General features: G+C 44.6%; 1 protein-coding gene across 1 annotated transcript; it reads left to right on the top strand.

Moving 5' to 3' along the window:
* The first annotated feature begins 1602 nt into the window (after positions 1-1602).
* On the top strand, positions 1603-7813 carry LOC133771076 (spermatogenesis-associated protein 31E1-like). The gene is made up of 5 exons (XM_062206799.1): positions 1603-1743; positions 2037-2109; positions 2748-2805; positions 3701-6991; positions 7657-7813. Exons 1-5 carry the CDS (start codon positions 1603-1605, stop codon positions 7811-7813), a joined length of 3720 nt encoding a protein of 1239 aa, XP_062062783.1.
* The last annotated feature ends 12060 nt before the right edge of the window (positions 7814-19873 follow it).

Raw genomic sequence — 19873 nt, 5'->3', positions numbered from 1 at the left:
TATTTTCCCCTGTAAGTTATCATTGCCATTTTTCAGTTTATATTTTTCTATTTTTGTAATAATTTTGAAAAAACAGCAAAAATACTCATATTTACTATTTGTTGTTATTTCTATAATTTATTTTTATTGCCGATGATTTATTTATATTAGTTTGTACTCAAGGACATTTATTTGGTTTTTTATGTTATAATCCACTACCAGGTGGCTTATTTTGTTGTTCACTTTGTTAAAACTTTCTAGATTAATATTTGTTTGGACTATAAGTTATTCAGTTCACATGTGTCCTAAGTGAAAAATGCTGAGGTCCTGTTTTCCCTGTAGTTGCCTTTCACTCTCTCTATTCCACATTGGCTGGTTGTCCTGAGGCTTCATTTGCCTGGTGTGTTACAGAAAAGTCATTCAATTCCAGAAAAGTTTTTTCCAACATTCTACATCTCTGAAATCAAGTGTCAAACTTGATTTTTATTATCCATTATTATCCATCAGAAGCACTTTCCCATGTATCCATTGAAAATCTCAGAAAAACTCATGGCAAAAATGATCCAAGAGATCATATAAGAATAATAGACATTTAATTACTACAGAATGTCTGATTCATTGGTTCTACCTACTTTGATGTCTTTTGAGCCACACTGGTGTCATTAAAGAAACTAAAAATCAACAATTTCCGGGCGTTGCTTCCATTCTATTGCTTTGCACCACTTTCATGTGACAGAACAATGTTACACACAAGGACCACCTTCTCAATAATGTTTGGTGTGGGTTTTTTTTTGTTTTGTTTTGTTTTGTTTTGGTTTGGTTTTTGCTTTACAGAAACAAGTTCACCCCATGCCTTGTCCTCAGTTGTCGAACACAGTAAGTTTTCCAAAAATGGAACACTCACGTTACTTCCACAAAACACAGCACACTTTTAAGCAAAGAGAGAGTTAATGTAATGTCTCCTAGAGCTCAGGCTGAGGGATAATGGTAAATATCAACAGCAAGGAAAAAATAAAAATTTTAGGAATGACCACGCATCCCAGGTTCTAAGACAAAAATGCAATCAGGACTGGAAGGGTGTAAGGATTGCAACAGGTGAGAGATACCTGGTTAGCGTGACATAACACATGCTGTAGATTTAGATTTAAGGAACTATCTGTAAAAAAAAAAAAATTCAATGGCCTAATGCAACTGATATATGCTGAAGAAGAAATATGGAAATGTACACCATGTTGTCTGATAAAACACCATTAAAATGTGTTCTCAGAGGAGCCCAATGACGTTTAAGCTGTAAAAAACTTTGGGGAGTTCAAGCCAAAATTTTCTAGATAAAGGGAACCATATAGTATCTGGGTTCAAGGTGAAAAGAATAGAAAATTGACTAAGGTCTCCATAAGTTAAGGAGGCGGAATTGGACAGAGGTTCCTAGAAGGCCCAGCTGGTGGGGGAGGGGCTGCCACCAGCCTCTTGTCACCCCTCCCCCACTCGCAGGAGTCCTTTGTGATGAGGAAGCCACAGTTCTGTGATGCAGACCTGGGCCTGCTCCCTTCTGCCGAGCGGAACTCCAAGGACTCAGTTGCCTGAGTGATTCAGAGGATGGAAAATCAGAAAAGCATTGGTGCAATGTGGCAGAGCCTCAGCTGCACCTCCTGGGGAACAAACATCATCCTTGTCTTCCTGTGCGGCCTGGGCCTCTTCCTCCTGTCATTCATCCACAGCACTCCACCCTCACCACCTCCTAAGAGAAAGGGGACCATCAGGAAGGTAAGGAGCCCTTGGCCAGAACCCAACAGACAAGGGCTTTTTCTTGCTTTTACTCTTATTTTCACGTTTTAAAAGCATCTAGAGACTTCTGAGATGGGAAACGTTGGAAGGGAACATCACCCTTCATGGCATCAGGTGCTTCTGGGGTTTCTGTGTGACGCTCCCGGGCCATCCCTGTGGGTGTGCTGGAGGGCACTGGGGCAAAAGTCAAACACTGAGCCCTGGAACAGGCAAGGCCTGCTGCCTACAGTGTGATGTCTGGGGGACGACAGCCCTGAGCACTCTCTCCTCAGGGGCCTCCTGGGTCAGGTGTCCTGAAGCCGAGCCTTTGTTCGGTGTTGGCAGACCCGAGGGCAGTGCTGGGAAGTGAGGACCTCAGTTCAGAGCCTGGAGTCACAGCTGGCCTCGGGCAGCAGGCTCCTCCCTGGCAGCTCACACACACTGCACGGACAAATTGGTTCCCTCAAGCAGAGGAACAGCGAACCAAGGTCCTCCTAGCAGATCTCACAGAGAACACTCCTCTGTGCTTTTCAAAGAAGAAAACCAGGAAATATTTCCTCTGTTTTAAAGATGAGTACGGGAAGAGCACTTGGCATAGTGGTTAAGCCTCTAGCTGGGACAACATCATCTCACACCAAAGTGCCTGGGTTCAAGCCCGAGCTCCATTTCTGATTCCTACCCATGTGTATCATAGGAAGGCACCAGTCATAGCTCAAGTAGTTGGGACCCTGCAGTCCACACAGGAGCACTAGAGTCAGTTCCTGGCTGCCAGCTTTGTCCCAGACTGGCTCACTACAATTACTTGGGGAGTGAACAAGTGATTGGGGGCTCTGTCTATTTCTCTCAAATTAATCTTCTCTACAATGAGTAAAAGGAAAGAACATGGAGATCCTTTAGCGAAAAGGGCCAAGACATGATATTCATGAGCACTGAACGTCTGCAGCTTGTCTAAGGGAAGGAGAGAGGACTGGGTCCCAGCCCCCTCTTTCTTCCTTGTTTCTCAGTGTCAAGGGCACACAAGGAGGAGAATCAAGAGCAGGAAGAAGAGCAGAGCTCTGAAAGGTAAGGCCCTGACCGTCCACCTGAAGCCCCTACAGGTGACCAGACCGTGCCAGTCCTTGAGGGACCAGCACCACATCTTAGGGATGTCAGTGGCAGGGGCCCACGGGGGAGGGAGGGTCCTGGGAAGGAAATCAGCACCAGGAATCCTCAGGCTTCTGCTGCTAAGGAAGCCATGGTGAGCCAGAAAATGAGTGTTGCCCAGTAGGGGGCACTGTGGGCTGCAGTGGACCAACACTGCCTGCATCTGGAGTGGAGCAGTGGACCAGTGCATCATTCCCATAAGGCTAATCCCTCTTTGAGAGGAGCCCCTCCCTTCTCCCCCACAGTGCAGTGGTGAGGATTCCAGGGGATGATGGATGTGGAAGCACTTTCTAAATGCTAGAGCACTGCCATTGGTGTGCACTGCTCGCACTGCCAGGGACCTAGGGGTTGGACACTGACACTTGGGCTCCAGAGTCTGATCTCCCAGGGTCCCCCTAAAAAGGGACATTCCACTCGGCCTCCTGGAAGAATCCCAGGCCCCTCCCTTCTGCACCCTAACCCAGTCTCCTGGTTTCCAGCCTGCAGAGACTGCTTGGAGAAACTGAAGGAGGCTCGAGGGCTCATTTCCCTTCTGCAAAGGTGAGGAACTTTCTGCTGTGGTCCATGTCCTTATCCTGCCAGAACCCATTACATGAGTCCAGGGCCTGGAGCGTCCCACCCAGGGAGGGGGAGACCACAGACAGACATGGGATGTGAGTGTACCCCGGGGGTGAGGGAGAGCCAGAGCTCCATGAAGTCAGGGCATGGGGCAGTGGAGGGGCCCCGGGCTGCGGGCATCCATCCCCCCCGGGCAGGTCAGGGCTTCCGGTCCCATCTGCTCCCAGCTGCATCGTGTGCCTCCTGTCTCCTGCAGCCACCTGGGAAAGCTCCCTGATGACAGCGCTTCTCATCTTCTGTGTCGGGACCTCCAGGGAGATGAACACAATCCAGCCCATGCTGGGGGCCACCAGCATCATGGGGAGCCCAAGGAAGATGCTTCTCCTGTCACCTCGTCCCCACTGCCTTCCCCGGCTCTGCTAACCCAGCACCCTCCTCCCCCGGACTCCCACCCATCAGAAAGACCTCAACAAGTCCAGTCTGACATGAAGAGCACCCCAGCAGGCCCTGCCCCAGACAGCGCCCCTCCAGGTAACTCCTGCTTGGCCTCTCTCGGCACGGCCACAAAGGGCTTGGACCGCATAAGCAGCTCCATTGCATTCTTCTCCTGGTGGTGGCCGACCGCCAAGGCCTTGCTCCTGTTCACCTCACCACATGGCAGATGCCGGCAAGAGCCTCTTTCCCAGCACCCACCAGAGGCCTCGCCCTGGGGAGACGCCACACGCGGGCAGGCAGAGGCTGGCGGCCCTCCTTTCATCAACCCGGATGTCCAGAGGCTGCTAGAAATCCTCATCTCCAGGAGAGCAGAGCTGATGCTGAAAGCAGAAGAGAAGACGGGGTCCCTGCTGGGCCAGATGCGCCCAGGCTCCCTCCTGAGTTCTCTGGGAGCTCTCTTGAGGTCACTGAGTCACAAGCAGCCCAGCACCACCCCACAGCTCTTCTGGAGACCAAGGCACAAATGCACACAGCTGCAGGGGCCTCAGCGGCTCTCTGCCCCCCCGGTCTTCGGGGATCACTTAGAGAAGAAATGCAGCCAGCTCTTCTGGGGCCTCCCCTCTCTGCACAGCGAGTCACTAGTGGCTACGGCCTGGGTCTCTAAGGGGCCTTCCCTTTCAAGCGCTCCCACGGTTAGGTTCAATGTCAACTCTCGTTCCTCTCCAGTTCAAACTCAGTCCTCAGATCCTCCACTGCTTTCCCAGTCCCAACCCTTGCCTCCTAACCATTTGAATCAACCCCAACCTCTGACTGAAAAGTTGCCAATACATCTGCGTCAGGTGCCGACCCCAGTCCAGCTCCCTTGCTCTTTCCCAAGCCTACCAAGCCCCTCCCTACACAAGGGTAGGACCTGTAGATCGTCCTGCCCTACCTCCCAGGATAAGGCTCGCTCTATCATCCCAACTGACAATCAAGAAATGGATTGGCCTTTGCAGATGCCACTACAGCGGAAGTGGGCTGCTCACTCTTTTCTCCAAAACCCTCAAGAAGGTGCTGGCCAACCCACACCCAGCCTCCCCCAGGGCAGCTGGGCCTCCCAAACCAGGAAGTCCACCTCTGCCTTTCCTGGGGAAACTATCAGCCCTGAGCTCCACAGGCAGTCTGAACAACAAAGTCAAGCAAGGCTTCTCAAAGATAAACCCCAGGATGGCTTCCTTTACAGAATCCAACCACATCAGAAACTGTTGCACCCTCGGGGCAAATTCTCAAGGACCTGCCCATTCCAGGGAATGGAAAAACAAGGCCGCTCACAGCCGTCCCTGCCCTCTGCAGGTAAAAGCATCAAGGATGTGAAGACAGTGGAGCCCATGCAATGCAGAAGACTCCACAGAAAGGATGCAGTAGGGCTCAAACTAGACAAACAAAGCAAGGCTCTAGGGCAAGATGAAGATGACAAAAAAGACCTACCCTGGATTCCAGAGAGCACCTCAGTGAAGGTTCTGGAAGATGACAAGGAGGAAGCAGAACGTAACTTTTTCAAGCCCAGGAAGCATGAGGATAGGAGCTATAAACCCAGGGTCCCAGAAAAGGAAGATCTCAAAAAAGACCTGAAAGTCCATTTGGAAAAGAAGTCGGGGCAGATCAAGAAGGGTCGAATCCCTGTGAGGGTGCGTCGATCCTGGCTTACTGCTAACTTTGCATTTCCCAATGACAACACCCACATGAAACCCAGAAATCCAGCAGACCTGAAAGGTCACAACTCCTCGGTGAACACCTCCCAGAAGACCTACTTTGTCAATCCTTTCACTCGAAACTTGCTAGAAACACACATTGGAAGGTTTCCAGTGAGGCGAGGGTGGAATCTATACTACCAGACCCTCAAGCACACAAATCTCAACTCAGGTGCAGTTCAAGTTTCACAGCACCCGCAGCCCAAATTTCCCTCTTCAGCTTCCCGGGAGTCAGGGGCCAACGTGAAAGTCAAGGCTGCCAATGCCCTAGGAGACCCTCACAAAGGTCTAGGAGAGAAGATGATGGCAAAAAAGTCAGTTCCACCCCCAGAGAGACCTGTCATCGCCCCCTCCTCTGTGTATAAGGAAGCCAAGAAGACCCTGACAGTGACCCCATCCGGTGGCACCCGTAGGCTCTCGGAGGCCCCTGGAACCAGACAAAAGGCCAAACTTCCTAGTGAGTCTCTCAAGGATAGCCTTCTGGACAGATTCCAGCAGAGCAAGACTGCTCAGGGAGCTAGGAGAGGCAGCCTAGCATGGAGGAAAAGTACGACAACAGCCAAGAATGAACCTCAAGAGATTGGGCACCTGGCCCCCCCAGACCATTACAAACCCGAAACGCAGATCAGTAGAGTATCCCAGGCTACAGGGGCAAAAGAAATCAGGGGTGCATTGGAGGCTGAGGAGAAGCCCCTCACGTGGGAAGCCACCAGGGAAGCCAACATGATGATCTCCCAAACCATCAACGTGAATCTGAGTTTAGAACCTTTGGGGGACGGTCAATGCCCCCAAACCTCACGAATGCCTATTGGCTACCGCACAGGACAGCCAGGCCTGGAAAGAGAGGTTGTCAATGAAGTGGAAGTCCAAGTGGAGGTGGAGTCAGAGAATCAGCCTCAAGGCCAGGACACTGATATCGTCTATCAAGACTACACTGTTGAGGTGCACCCCGTCACAGACATCTTGGCTTCTCAGGCCTCTTCAGACACTCCAAAGAGCATGTCCAGTAGCAACATATCAGCTTCCCAGGGGCTTCACGACCACCTATTGAAGGCAGGGTGGAGCCAGAGGCAGCAGGAGCCCAGGAGCCCAAAAGTGAGATCCCCATGGAAGAGTGAGAACAACATGTTCAGTCCTTCTGACAAGAGGGAGGACTGCAGGAGGCTCAGACCAGGAGATCATGAAGAAAGAGCTGCAGGACAAAGGGCCACGCATGCCTGTGGGATGAGCCACCCTGCCTGGAACAGGGAAACAGGAGACACCCCGGTTAAAAAGTCTTCACCATTCCTGCCAAAGAGGAGACAAGAACCACTAGAAAGCCACAACAAAAAAATAATAAGGCCCTTTATGCAGCATTCTACCCCTACCCAAAGAGGCTCACGGTGGGAAGATTCCCTGCTCAGAGACAGGCCTGTATCAGCAACTGCTGGGGGCCAAGGATCACACTTAGGCAGGTTGTTCACAGAAAAGAGAGAGGCTCAGGCACAGGCCCTCACCACAGTTGTGGGAAAGATTGTGGTGGACCAACTGGGGCTTCCATATGCACATGTTCCCTCAGAGTTCAATTGGTACACAGAGGAAACCCAGGTCCCACTGGGTGAGTGTCCCTGCTACCACAGGGCTCCCTCCTACCCAGAGCCAAGGAGAGTAGGGATGGATACAGTATTTTGTCACCAAGCAACCCCCCAGAGTTTCAGCCATCCTATCAATAGCATGTGGATCAGGGACAGGGACAGTCACCAGTTCTCCCCACCCAGGGAGCCTGTGTCCCGAGCTACCCAAAGCCAACACAGGTCAGGAGTGGCAGGTACCTTGGGCCACTCTATCTCTTGCCCCAGGAACTGCCTTCTTCAGAGAAGTGTTTCATCTGGTCCAACATATCAGGTTCCTCATATATTTTCCACTGGGAAAAGTTTTCTCCCAGAACAACATCAATTTCTGCTACAGAAACCTATTCAGTCTTATGTCGGTACATCCTTTATGTGCTAATGGCTTCCACCTACGAATATACTTACTCTTCTCTATTAAACGTGTATTTCCTCATCAGATTTAGTGGCGTCAGTCTGTGCTGTGCTCTGGGGTGTGGGAAAAGGGTCAGTGTCTGTGTTTCTGAATGCGGCTTCCAGAAGGGACAGGGTGACAGTGTCACCGCAGTGCCACCCTCACTCCAGATGCCACAGGACTGTCTCCTAGGTTTTCATTGACAATTGCAGAAACAAGCAAAAGAAAGCCTTCAGTACTTGTCAGGATGAGTACATCCACCTTTGCAGGTACATGTGGCACCAGGACTTCTCCTGGAGCAGAGGTGGGGACATAGAAGTGCCCAGGGCCAGCCTGAGGTCACAAAGAAAGTCTTACCTGGCTCCCAGTTACAAACAGGGGGTTGGGTGACTTGTCCAAAATGTAGAGCCTGGCTATAGGGACAGCCCAGGAGTAGAATCAGCTTGGTCCTCACTCTGCTCCTTACACAGGTTTCCTCTGCCCAGGGCCCAACCACATGGGAAAGTGGGAAGGCCCCAAAATGGGGAGAGGAGGTACCATTTCTCCACTTTTCCATGCCGTGCCACACATGGAATGAGCCCTGGCGTAAATCCAAAAGGCTAATCCTTGTTGGAAGGTCTTGAAGCAGGAGGGGTCGGTGGGACAGATGGTAACAGAACAGCTCCTGCTCCTCTGAAAGGAGGGGGAGCAGGCACATGCCCCACAGGTCACTCCTGGGCCAGGTCCTGCCTGGGTCCCATGATTGGGGTGGCAGCCTCCAGGGTGTGCCCAGCAGTCACAGTGGATGACCCAAGAGGGGCTGGGAACTGGAACAGGGCTAATCTGTCCCTCAGGAGGGGGATGCATGGGATTGGGGCCCCGAGTCTGCTGGCTTCTCAAGACCAAAGAGGTATGTTCTGGGATGTGCTGGAACTGGATGAGGATCCCAGGACTTGTTCAGCAAAAACACAGGAAATGGAGGGGCCTGTAAGAAACAAGAGGCAGCGAGTCCCTGACCCCCATGACATGCAGCAAGGGCAGGGACGGGGAGGCAGATACTCGCCGAGAGCCTTGAGAGAGGCCCCATGGAGACTTCTGACAAAGACCCTCCACAAAGACCTCTACCGAGAGACCCCTCAGAGACCTCCAGAGGTCTTCCCGAGACTTGTGACAAAAGCCCACCGAGACTGGGACCTCTGTGAGAGACCACAGAGGGAGAGAGACAGAGAGGGATCATCTCTCGAAGAGATTCACAGACCCCATCAGGGCTTCTAACAGAGAACTCCAGAGACATCTCCTCAGAGGACCCCCCCCCCCGAGTCATCTACAGAGACCACCCCAGGACCTGTGCCAGAGATCCCCACAGAGCCAGGGGATTCACTCAGCAATCCCTGTCCGCTCCAGTTAAGCCTGCGGTTTTCAGAGTGACCCAGTGTAGTGAACGCCCATCCATGCCATTCCTTGATACTGAGACATGTTGGCAAGTGGGAAGTGGCTTTTAAGTTTGATTTTTTATGTCAAAAAGACAGAAAATACTGTGATTTTAGTGAATAATTGGCATGTCAAGAATGTCAGTAAAATAAAGCAGGCAGAGGTGATTAAGGTGCAGGGGACACAATGTGCAAGTCCCTGTCAGTTGAGATGTGACAGCAGAGGGTGTGGTCTCTGGCTCTATAATTTCCTTGCAAATGATTTTCTTTCAATGCTTGAGCTAAGTGCAGGTGCTCCTGACTTACAATGGCCTCATCACAATAAAACTATGTGAAGTTGAAAATACGAGGCTACTTCATGGAAAGTGCAATTGAAAAAGAATTCTACTTTGGCTTAAAGTATTTTGAAATTCATACACAGAAGAGGTATTCAAAAAGTTCATGCAAATGTATATTAAGAAAAACTATGCATAGATATCCAAAGTTTTTGGCACCCAAATTTTAATTTCATTTTTTCATGAAATTTTTGAATTATCCTAATATTTGATGAAGATGAATTTAATACAACTAACCTACCAACATCATAGCTTACCCACGCCCAACTGCAACATGGTCAGAAACTTATATCAGTCTACAGTCGGGCAAAATCATCTAACACAAAGACTATTTTATGATAAAGTGTTGACTGCCTCATGTTAGTTCTTGACTACGGGACTAGAAGTGACATGCAGAATGGTTGTATGGGTTTGTTTTCATACCCTTGTTAGATCAAAACGTTGTAAATAAGAGATGCCTGCATTCTCAACTGAGTAGGAGGACAAGAAAGACCCTCAAAGTGGGAGGTTCAGACAAGCAGCCCTGGGAGAGGGAACCCTGCTGTGGGGTGAAAAGTGCTCCTACCATGTATGTGTTGGGGAAAGCTGAACTAATTTCAATTATATGAAGAGGATTATCACATTTTACAAAAAAACTATCCCAGGACAGAAGGAAACATAAACCAATCTGATAAGGATGAACTTGCACAGATTTTTTTTTTATTTAAGTTATATAAGTTTCATGCATTTCAAATATACAGATTTAGGAACATAGTGACACTCTCCCCCAACCTCCCTCCTACCCATGCTCCAACCCTTCCTCCTACTTCTCCTATTCCCACTCTTAATTTTTACAAAGGTCTATTTTCAGTTTACTTAATGATCATGTAGTTAATCCTACACTAAGCAAAAGAGTTCAACAAATAGTATGAAGAGAAAATTAATAAAACAAAACACTGTTCTTCAATGGAAGAAACAAGGGCTGTAAACAATCATCAAATCGCAAAACACCTATTTCACTCCAATACATTACATTTCAGGTACTCTATTACTAGTTACTACAGATTGGGGAAAACATATGATATCTGTCTTTTGGGGACTGGCTAATTTCACTACATATAATGGTTTCCACTTGTGTCCATCTTGTTGCAAAAGATAGGATTTCATTTTTTTTAAAAGCTGAGTAGCACTCCATAGTGTATATATACCAAAATTTCCTTATCTAGTCAACAGCTGATGGACATCTGGGTTGATTCCATATCTTAGCTATTGTGAATTGTGCAAGGATTTTTCATTTATTTTCTTTCAAATTTTTTAATCATTTTCATACTTATAAAAGTAATCACTTTATAGTTCTGGCTAAATCACTCTGCTTCAGTGAAGTGACAATTATTTTCCAAGAATCTGTGATCCTATTTTGATGAAGTGTTCTAACACTTTATTAAAAAAAAAAAAAACATTTATTTATTTATTTATTTGAAAGTCAGAGTTACACAGAGAGAGAGGAGAGGCAGAGAGAGAGAGAGAGAGAGAGAGAGAGAGTGAGGTCTTCCATCTGCTGGTGCACTCCCCAGTTGGCTGCAACAGCCAGAGCTGCACCAATCTGAAGCCAGGAGCCAGGAGCCTCTTTCCAGTCCCCCATGCTGGTGCAGGGGCCCAAGGATTTGGGCCATTTTCTACTGCTATCTGGGCCACGGCACAGAGATGGAAAGGAAGTGGAGCAGCAGGTCTCAAACCGGTGCCCATATGGGATGCTGGTGCTTCAGGCCAGGGCATTAACCCAGTGCGCCACAGCGCTGGCCCTGCATTGTTGGTTTTAAACTCAAATGTTTACGGTAGATAAAATACACATTTTAAATAAAGGATGAAGCATTTACATCTTCCCCACTCTTGATTCATCCAAAATTCAAAAAATATTCATGAGAGTTATTATTTTTATGGTAGTGCTTTTGTTTGCATAAGTTCCACATATATCTGTTTTATAACAGTCCACCATTGCAAATGTTTGCATAACTGAAAATACATACAGAATGCCTGGCTTCAAGAATCCCAATTTTACAAGGAGTGAATTAAATGTTCATTTCTTTGTATTTCACTTATTTGTATTTCCAGGAACATTGAGAGAATAAGTACTACTGATAGAATCCAATGTGGGGGCCTGCACTGTGGCATAGAGGGTGAAGTTCCCATATGGGTGCTGGTTTGAGTCGCAGCTCCTCCACTTCCAATCCAGCTCTCTGCTATGGCCTGGGAAAGCAGTGGAAGATGGCCCACGTCCTTGAGCCCCTGCACCCATGTGGGAGATCGGGAGAAACTCCTGGCTCCCGGCTTTGAATTGGCCCAGCTCTGGACATTGTGGTCATCTTAAAAAAAAAAAAATCCAAATGTTCTTTGGCTGGGTTTCCTAGCCCGGAGAAATTTTCTAAATCTGTGATTGCCAGTTTTTTTTTTTAACTTACTTATTTTGAAAGTCATAGTTACAGAGAAGGGGGGAGGGAGAGAGGGAGAGAGAGACAGAGAGAGAGAGTGGTCTTTCATCTGCTGGTTCACTCCCCACATGGCTGCAACAACCAGGGCTGAATCAGGAGCCAGGAGCTTCTTCTGCGTCTCCCACAATGGTTGGCAGAGCATCAAAGTAGGAAAGAAGGAATTATATGTTTTTGTATGGAAAAAAATAAAACTCCATAAAATATTATATAGTTTTTTAAAAACTTTTATTTAGTAAATATAATTTTCCAAAGTCCAGTTTATGGATTACAATGGCTTTTTCCCCCCCATAACTTCCCTCCCACCTGCATCCCTCCCGTCTCCCACTCCCTCTCCCATTCCATTCACATCAAGATTCATTTTCAATTATCTTTATATACAGAAGATCGATTTAGTATATATTAAGCAAAGATTTCATCAGTTTGCACCCACACAGAACATAAAGCATAAAATACTGATTCAGTACTAGTTATAGCATTAATTCACATTGGACAACACATTAAGGACAGAGATCCCACCTGAGGAGTAAGTACACATGACTCCTGTTGTTGACTTAACAATTTGACACTCTTGTTTATGGTGTCAGAAATCTCCCTAGGCTCTAGTCATGAGTTTCCAAGGCTATGGAAGCCTCTTGAGTTTGCTGCCTTTGATCTTATTTAGGCAAGGTCATAGTCAAAGTGGAAGTTCTCTCCTCCCTTCAGAGAAAGGTACCTCCTTCTTTGATGGCCCGTTCTTTCTACTGGGATCTCACTCACAGGGATCTTTCATTTAGGCTTTTTTTGCCAGAGTGTCTTGGCTTTCCATGCCTAAAATACTCTCATGGGCTCTTCAGCCGGATCTGAACGCCTTAAGGGCTGATTCTGAGGCCAGAGTGCTGTGAGTCTGCTGTGCATCCTGCTTTCCATGTTGGATAGTTCTCTCCCTTTTTAATTCTATCAGTTAGTATTAGCAGACACTAGTCTTGTTTATGTGATCCCTTTGACTCTTAGACCTATCAGTGTGATCAATTGTGAACAGAAATTGATCACTTGGACTAGTGAGATGGCATTGGTACATGCAACCTTGATGGGATTGTATTGGAATCCCCTGACACATTTCTAACTCCACCATTTGGGGCAAGTCTGATTGAGCATGTCCCAAATTGTACATCTCCTTCCTCTGTTATTCCCACTCTTATATTTAACAGGGATCACTTTTCAGTTAAATTTCAACACCTAAGAATAAATGTGTGTTAATTACAGAGTTTCAGGCTACCATCCAGAGCAATTTCAGAATCTTCTACACCAGGTTTGGGGAACGTTTGCAGGATTAAAATAATTCGAAGCAACGCTTTCAATTTTTCCAAGTACAAAGCTCCTGGAAATACAGGATGCTGTTGCTAGCTCACCACTGCAGCATGGAACTCACTAGCTCGGCCTGTGCCCTGGTCCGTGCCGTTTGTGTAAGGCAGCCTCCTCCTGCGCCCTGCTCATTCTGCAGTCCAGGCCTCCAGGTGGGCGTAAAGCACAGAGTTAGAAGAACCCTGAACTGCCATATCGGAGACCTTGGTGCTCAATCCTGGACATGCAAAAACTCTGGTGCCTAAAAGAGTTAGATGATAAATGCAAGCTAAATCACAACAGAACAATTCAAGTCCAATTGGTCTGCTCACTTTGATCATACCCTGACTTCACTAACTCCTGGAATACCGAACAATGGCTGTATTAAAGCATTCCTGTTGGATGTCATTATATCCTTATTGAAACTTCAGAGTCCTCTTGGAACAAAGATCCTATTAAATCATGGTTCTGGAGTGCAGGGTTGGGATTGCAGACCTTGTCGGGTGTGGGGGACAGCTCCCAATTTAGTAAAGTGCCCAGGGTACTGAGATGATCAAATTTCACAGTAATTCTGGCCGTTGATACTGCGGACTGAAGAGTCAGGTCACCAAGCAGACGAGGTGCTTGATAAAGACGATGTATTTGCAATAACTAATGTCACACTTGGGCAGAGAAGACTCAGGGCCCGGGCAGACAGTTCAGCCATGCTTTGATCTGCGCAGTCAGGGGCTGCCATGGCTTCGACGCTGTCACCTACTGCTCCACCACACAGCTGAAGAGCTCTGCTCACTAAGGCCAAGTTCAGGAACACAGACTTGGTTATGTTTCCATTGCCTAACAATGCCTGCAAGGACACCAGCATTTCAAGTGGCTGGCTTGCACTCTCCCTGAGCGTGCCAGTATCATGACTGGGACTGCACTAGGTGCAAAGCGGTCATACGTGGCTCTCCAGAAACACAGACGAAGACTGCAGCTACAGATGCTGCAGTGCCGGGGTATGAATACTTCACAATCACTCATTTTTCAAGCAACAGGAAGCTTTTATCAGTAATAAAAAGGAAAATAATGGAACTAATAGAAATTAAATAGCAAAGTGGTAAATTAAAATCTGTAATATCAACAATTAAATATTATGGCTTAAACAATCTGGGTGAAAGTTCACAGTTGTTCAACTGGACAGGAAAGCAAAACCAAATAAAAGGAACTGTATAACAAAACACAATAAATTGAACAGTTACAAGTTAAATTTCAAACAAAGATAGAAATAAGTTTACAAATTGGAAATAAAAAATGGATGAAGATATCATACAAAAAGCATTCTTAAATCGGCTGATATAGTTATATTAATATCAGAAAAAAGAATTTAAGAAAAATGACAGAGTCAGGAAGATTTAAGATGCACTTAATAATGAGCCTTCAAAATCAACAATGCGAACACTAACAGAAGCAGAGGGAGAAGCAGACACAAGCGAGTCTGGAGATATTCACCCTTATCTCCATGAAATCAGTGGAACAGGCAGCAAATGTCAAGGACAAAACAGAAGACACAGGTGATATTATCAAATCAAAAATAAAGATTCTTAAACACAGTGCCCAACCACTGCAGAATTGACATTCATTTCATGTGTGAATGTTTACCAAGCTAGACCATATGCCAGGCCATGAAGTAGGAAGGTATTTCAAAAAGTTAACATAAAATGGAATTAAATTAAAAAGTTTATCTCCGTGTAAAAACATTGAAATCCACACATAGCTTTTTTGTAGCATACAGTTTTGGTGAACTTTTTGAAGACTGCTCACATGTCTCAGAACATTTCAAAAGCCTACACAGACTATAATCTCTGAACAAGCTTGAAACATACTAGAAATCAAAATTAAACTATCTAAATATCAAAATTCACTAATTGTTTTGATTTAATATACTTTTAAATAACACATGAATTAAAGAAGAAATCACCAGTTACTTTGGAAATTATTTCATAATTGACAATATTAAAAACTTAGTGGCCGGCGCCATGGCTTAACAGGCTAATCCTCCACCTTGCAGCGCCGGCACACCGGGTTCTAGTCCCGGTCGGGACACCGGATTCTATCCCGGTTGCCCCTCTTCCAGGCCAGCTCTCTGCTATGGCCCGGGAAGGCAGTGGAGGATGGCCCAAGTGCTTGGGCCCTGCACCCGCATGGGAGACCAGGAGAAGCACCTGGCTCCTGGTTTCAGATCAGCGAGATGCGCCGGCCGCAGCGGCCATTGGAGGATGAACCAACAGAAAAGGAAGACCTTTCTCTCTGTTTCTCTCTCTCACTATCCACTCTGCCTGTCAAAAAAAAAAAAAAAACTTAGTATGTAAAAATTTTCAGGCTACAGCTAATATAATATTTAGAAAGAAGTTAACAGCTTTGAGTATAGTTTAGTTATATTAGGAAAAGAAGGGAGATTTCAGATAAGTGACCCATGTTTTTTTCCTTATAAAGCAATAAAAAGAAAGGTGCAGTAAGTGTTGAGGCATAATAAAGAAAAAAATAAAATTCAATGATAGAAAAGAATTTTAAAAAATAGCACTAACACTATCAAACATTGATGTTTTTAAAAGGCTTAATTAATCTGGTAAACTCCTAGCTGGATTGATCAAGGAAGGAAAAAAAAACACAAATTGCCATTATTAGAAATAAGGGGAGATATTCAAAAATTGATCATAGGATTACTTAGAAGTAATCAGAAGCAAATGCATGAGCTAATGAAATCCCTATGTGACATGAAAGAAAATTTCTACCATGAAATTGAGATCTTAAAGATAAATCAAAATGAAATCTTGTAAATGAAGAATTAAATAGAACAAATAAAATACAGTGGAGAGCCTTAACAACAGAGTTGGTGAAGCACAAGAAAGAATATCTGATTTAGAAGACAAAGCACAGAAAATTATACAGCCAGACCAAACACAAGAAGAAGAAATTAGAAAACTGAAAAACACTGTTGGGAATCTACAGGATACCATTAAACGACCCAAAATTCAGGCTCTAGGAGGTCCTGAGGGGCTAGAAAGAGAGACAGGATTAGAAGGCCTCTTTAGTGAAATAATAACAGAAAATTTCCCCAATTTGGAGAAAGAAAGGGGCATCCGAGCACAGGAAGCAGAGAGAACTCCTAACAGACACGACCAGAAAAGATCTTCACCACAACACACTGCAGCCAAACTCCACAGTAACACAGAAAGATTCTAAAATGTGCACGAGAGAAAAGCCAGATTACTTTCAGAGCATCTCCAATTAGACTCACAGTGGATTTCTCATCAGAAACCCTACAGGGTAGGAAAGAATGGAGAGATATAGTCCAAAACTTAAGCGAAAAAACTGTCAACCCAGAATGCTATATACTTCAAAGCTCCCATTTATGAATGGAGGTGGAATAAAGACCTTCCATGACAAACAGAAACTGAAAGAATTTGTCACCACCTGTCCAGCCCTGCAGAAGATGCTTAAGGATGTGCTGCACACAGAAACACAGAAACACGGTCATCACTACGGAAGAAGGTAAAGGAAGAAAAGCTCCCAGTAGAAGTACAAAGGAAATCCAAAGTAAGAAATAGGAATATTTATGGGCAATGTTGTTACTTATCAATAGTCACCTTGAATATAAATGGCCTTAACACTCCACTTAAAAGACACAGACTGGCTGAATGGATTGAAAAACAAAACCCATCTATTTGCTGCCTACAAGAAACACATCTCACCAACAAAGATGCATGCAGATGGAAAGTGAAAGGATGGAAAATGATATTCCATGCCAACAGAAACCAAAAAAGAGCCAGTGTAGCCATACTAATATCAGACAAAAAAGACTTAACACAAAAACTGTTAAAAGAGATAAAGAAGGTCATTATGGGGTGGTGCCATGGCTCACTTGGTTAATCCTCTGCCTGTGGTGCCGGCATCCCATATGGGTGCTGGGTTCTAGTCCTGGCTGCTCCTCTTCCGATCCAGTTCTCTGCTGTGGCCTGGGAGGCCAGTGGAGGATGGCCCAAGTGCTTTGGTCTCTGCACCCACACGGGAGACCAGGAAGAGGCACCTGGCTCTTGGCTTTAGATCAGTGCAGTGCCGGCCATGATGGCCATTTGGAGGGTGAACCAACGGAAGGAAGACCTTTCACTCTGTCTTTCTCTCTCACTAACTCTATCTGTCAAATAATAATAATAATAATAATAATAATAAAGTCATTATGTAATGATTAAGGGAGCAATTCAACAGGAAGAGGTGACTATTATAAATGTATATGCACCTAATTACAGGGCACCTGTCTATTTAAAACAAATGTTAAGGGATCTAAAAAGAGACATAGAATCAAATACAATAGTAACGGGGGATTTCAATACATCACTTTCAGCAATGGACAGATCAATCAGATGGAAAATCAGGAAGGAAACAGCAGAGTTAATCTACACTACAGACCAAATGGACAGAACAGATATCTATAGAACTTTTCATTCTACAGTCGAAGAACACACATTCTTCTCACCTGTGCATGGAATCTTCTCTAGGATTGACCACATGCTAGGCCATAAAACAAGTTTCAGCAAATTAAAAACAAATCAAAATCATACCATGCATCTTCTTGGACCACAGTGCAATGAAGTTGCAACTCAGGAATCCCTAGAGCATATGCAAACACATGGAGACTGAACAACATGCTCCTGAATGATCAGTGGGTTATAGAAGAAATCAAAAGAGAAATCAAAAAATTTTTGAAAACAAATGAAGATGACAACACAACATATCAAAACTTATGGGATACAGCAAAAGCAGTGTTACGAAGAAAGTTTATAGCAGCTGGTGACTACATCAAGAAATTGGAAAGACACCAAATAAATAAGATATCAATGCATCTCATGGATCTAGAAAAACTACAGCAAACCAAACCCGAACTAGTAAGAGAAAAGAAATAATTAAAATTAGAGAAGAAGTGAGCAAAACAGAAACCAAAAACACTATACAAAAGATCAGCAAAATGAAGAGCTGTTTTTTGAAAAAAAAAAATTGACACACTATTGTCCCAACTAACCAAAAAAAGGAGAAGACCCAAATCAATAACATTAGAGATAAAAAAGGAAATGTAACAACAGATACCATGGAAATAAAAACAATAATCAGAAATTACTATAAAGTAACTTGTATGCCAACAAACTGGGAAACCTAGAAGAAATGGATAGATTCCTAGATACATACAACCATGAAGACAGAAAAAACCTAAACAGACCCACTACCAAGATGGAAATTGAATCAGTAATAAAGACCCTCCTGACAAAGAAATGCCCAGGATCAGATGGCTTCACTGCTGAATTCTACCAGATGCTTAAAGAATTAACTCCAATTCTTTTCAAACTATTCAAAACAATTGAAAGGGAGGGAATCCTCCCAGATTCTATGAAGCCAGATTACCTTAATTCCTAAACCTGAAAAATATACAACAGAGAAAGAGAACTACAAACCAATTTCCCTGATGAACATAGATACAAAAGTCCTCAGCAAAATTTGGGTCAATCGAATCCAACAACACATCAGAAAGATCATTCACCCGGATCAAGTGGCATTTATCCTTGGTATGTAAGGATGGTTCAACATTCACAAATGTATCACATTAACAAATTGAAGAACAAAAACCATATGATTATCTCAATAGACGCAGAGAAAGAATTTGATAGAATACAACACCCTTTCTTGATGAAAACTCTAAGCAAACTGGGTATAGAAGGAACATTACTCAACACAATCAAGGCAATTTATGACAAACTCATGACCAGCTTCCTATTGAATGGGGAAAAGCTGGAAGCATTCCCACTGAGATCTGGAACCAGACAAGGATGCCCACTCTCACCATTGCTATTCAAGATAGTCCTGGAAGTTTTAGCCAGGGCCATTAGACAAAAAATAAAAATAAAAATAAATAAAAATTAAAGGGATTCAAATTGGGAATGAAGTCAAACTATCCCTATTTGCAGATGACAAATATAAATATAGGGGATCCAAAACACTCCACCAAGAGATTACTGAAACTCATAGAAGAGTTTGTTAAAGTAGCAGGACATAAAATCAACACACAAAAATCTACCGCCTTTGTATACACAGACAATGCCATGGCTGAAAAAGACCTTCTAAGATCAATCCCATTCACAATAGCTACAAAAAATTTCAAATACCTTGGAATAAATTTAACCAAGGATGTCAAAGATCTCTACAATGATCGTTACAAAACATTCAAGAAATAAATAGAAGGTACAAAAAGCTGGAAAAATATTCCATGTTCATGGATTGGAAGAATCAATATCATCAAAATGTCCATTCTTCTAAAAGCAATCTACAGATTCAATATGATACCAATCCAAATACCAAAGACATTCTTCTCAGATCTAGAAAAAATGATGCTGAAAGTCATATAGAAACACAGGAGACCTCGAATAACTAAAGCAATCTTATATAACAAAAACAAAGTTGTAGGCATCACAATACCAGATTTCAAGACATACTACAAGGCAGTTACAATCAAAACAGCCTGGTGCTGGTACAAAAAACAGATGGATAGACCACTGGAACAGAATAGAAATGCCAGATATCAATCCAAGCATCTACAACCAACTTATATTTGACCAAGGGGTTAAAACCAATCCATGGAGCAAAGACAGTCTCTTCAACAAATGATTCTGGGAAAACTATCTCTGCATGCACCTGTTTGAAGCAGG

The sequence above is a fragment of the Lepus europaeus genome, chromosome 12, assembly GCF_033115175.1.
Source record: "Lepus europaeus isolate LE1 chromosome 12, mLepTim1.pri, whole genome shotgun sequence".
Lineage (NCBI taxonomy): Eukaryota > Metazoa > Chordata > Mammalia > Lagomorpha > Leporidae > Lepus > Lepus europaeus.
This window is presented reverse-complemented; position numbering and strand designations above follow the sequence as displayed.

Excerpts from the sequence above, each read along its gene's own strand:
- LOC133771076 (XM_062206799.1), top strand. The coding sequence starts at position 1,603 with ATGTGGCAGAGCCTCAGCTGCACCTCCTGGGGAACAAACATCATCCTT. Across the intron at positions 2,110-2,747 it reads CCCGAGGGCAGTGCTGGGAA|TGTCAAGGGCACACAAGGAG; the intron begins GTGAGGACCTCA and ends CTTGTTTCTCAG. Across the intron at positions 6,992-7,656 it reads CCTACCCAAAGAGGCTCACG|ATTTAGTGGCGTCAGTCTGT; the intron begins GTGGGAAGATTC and ends TTTCCTCATCAG.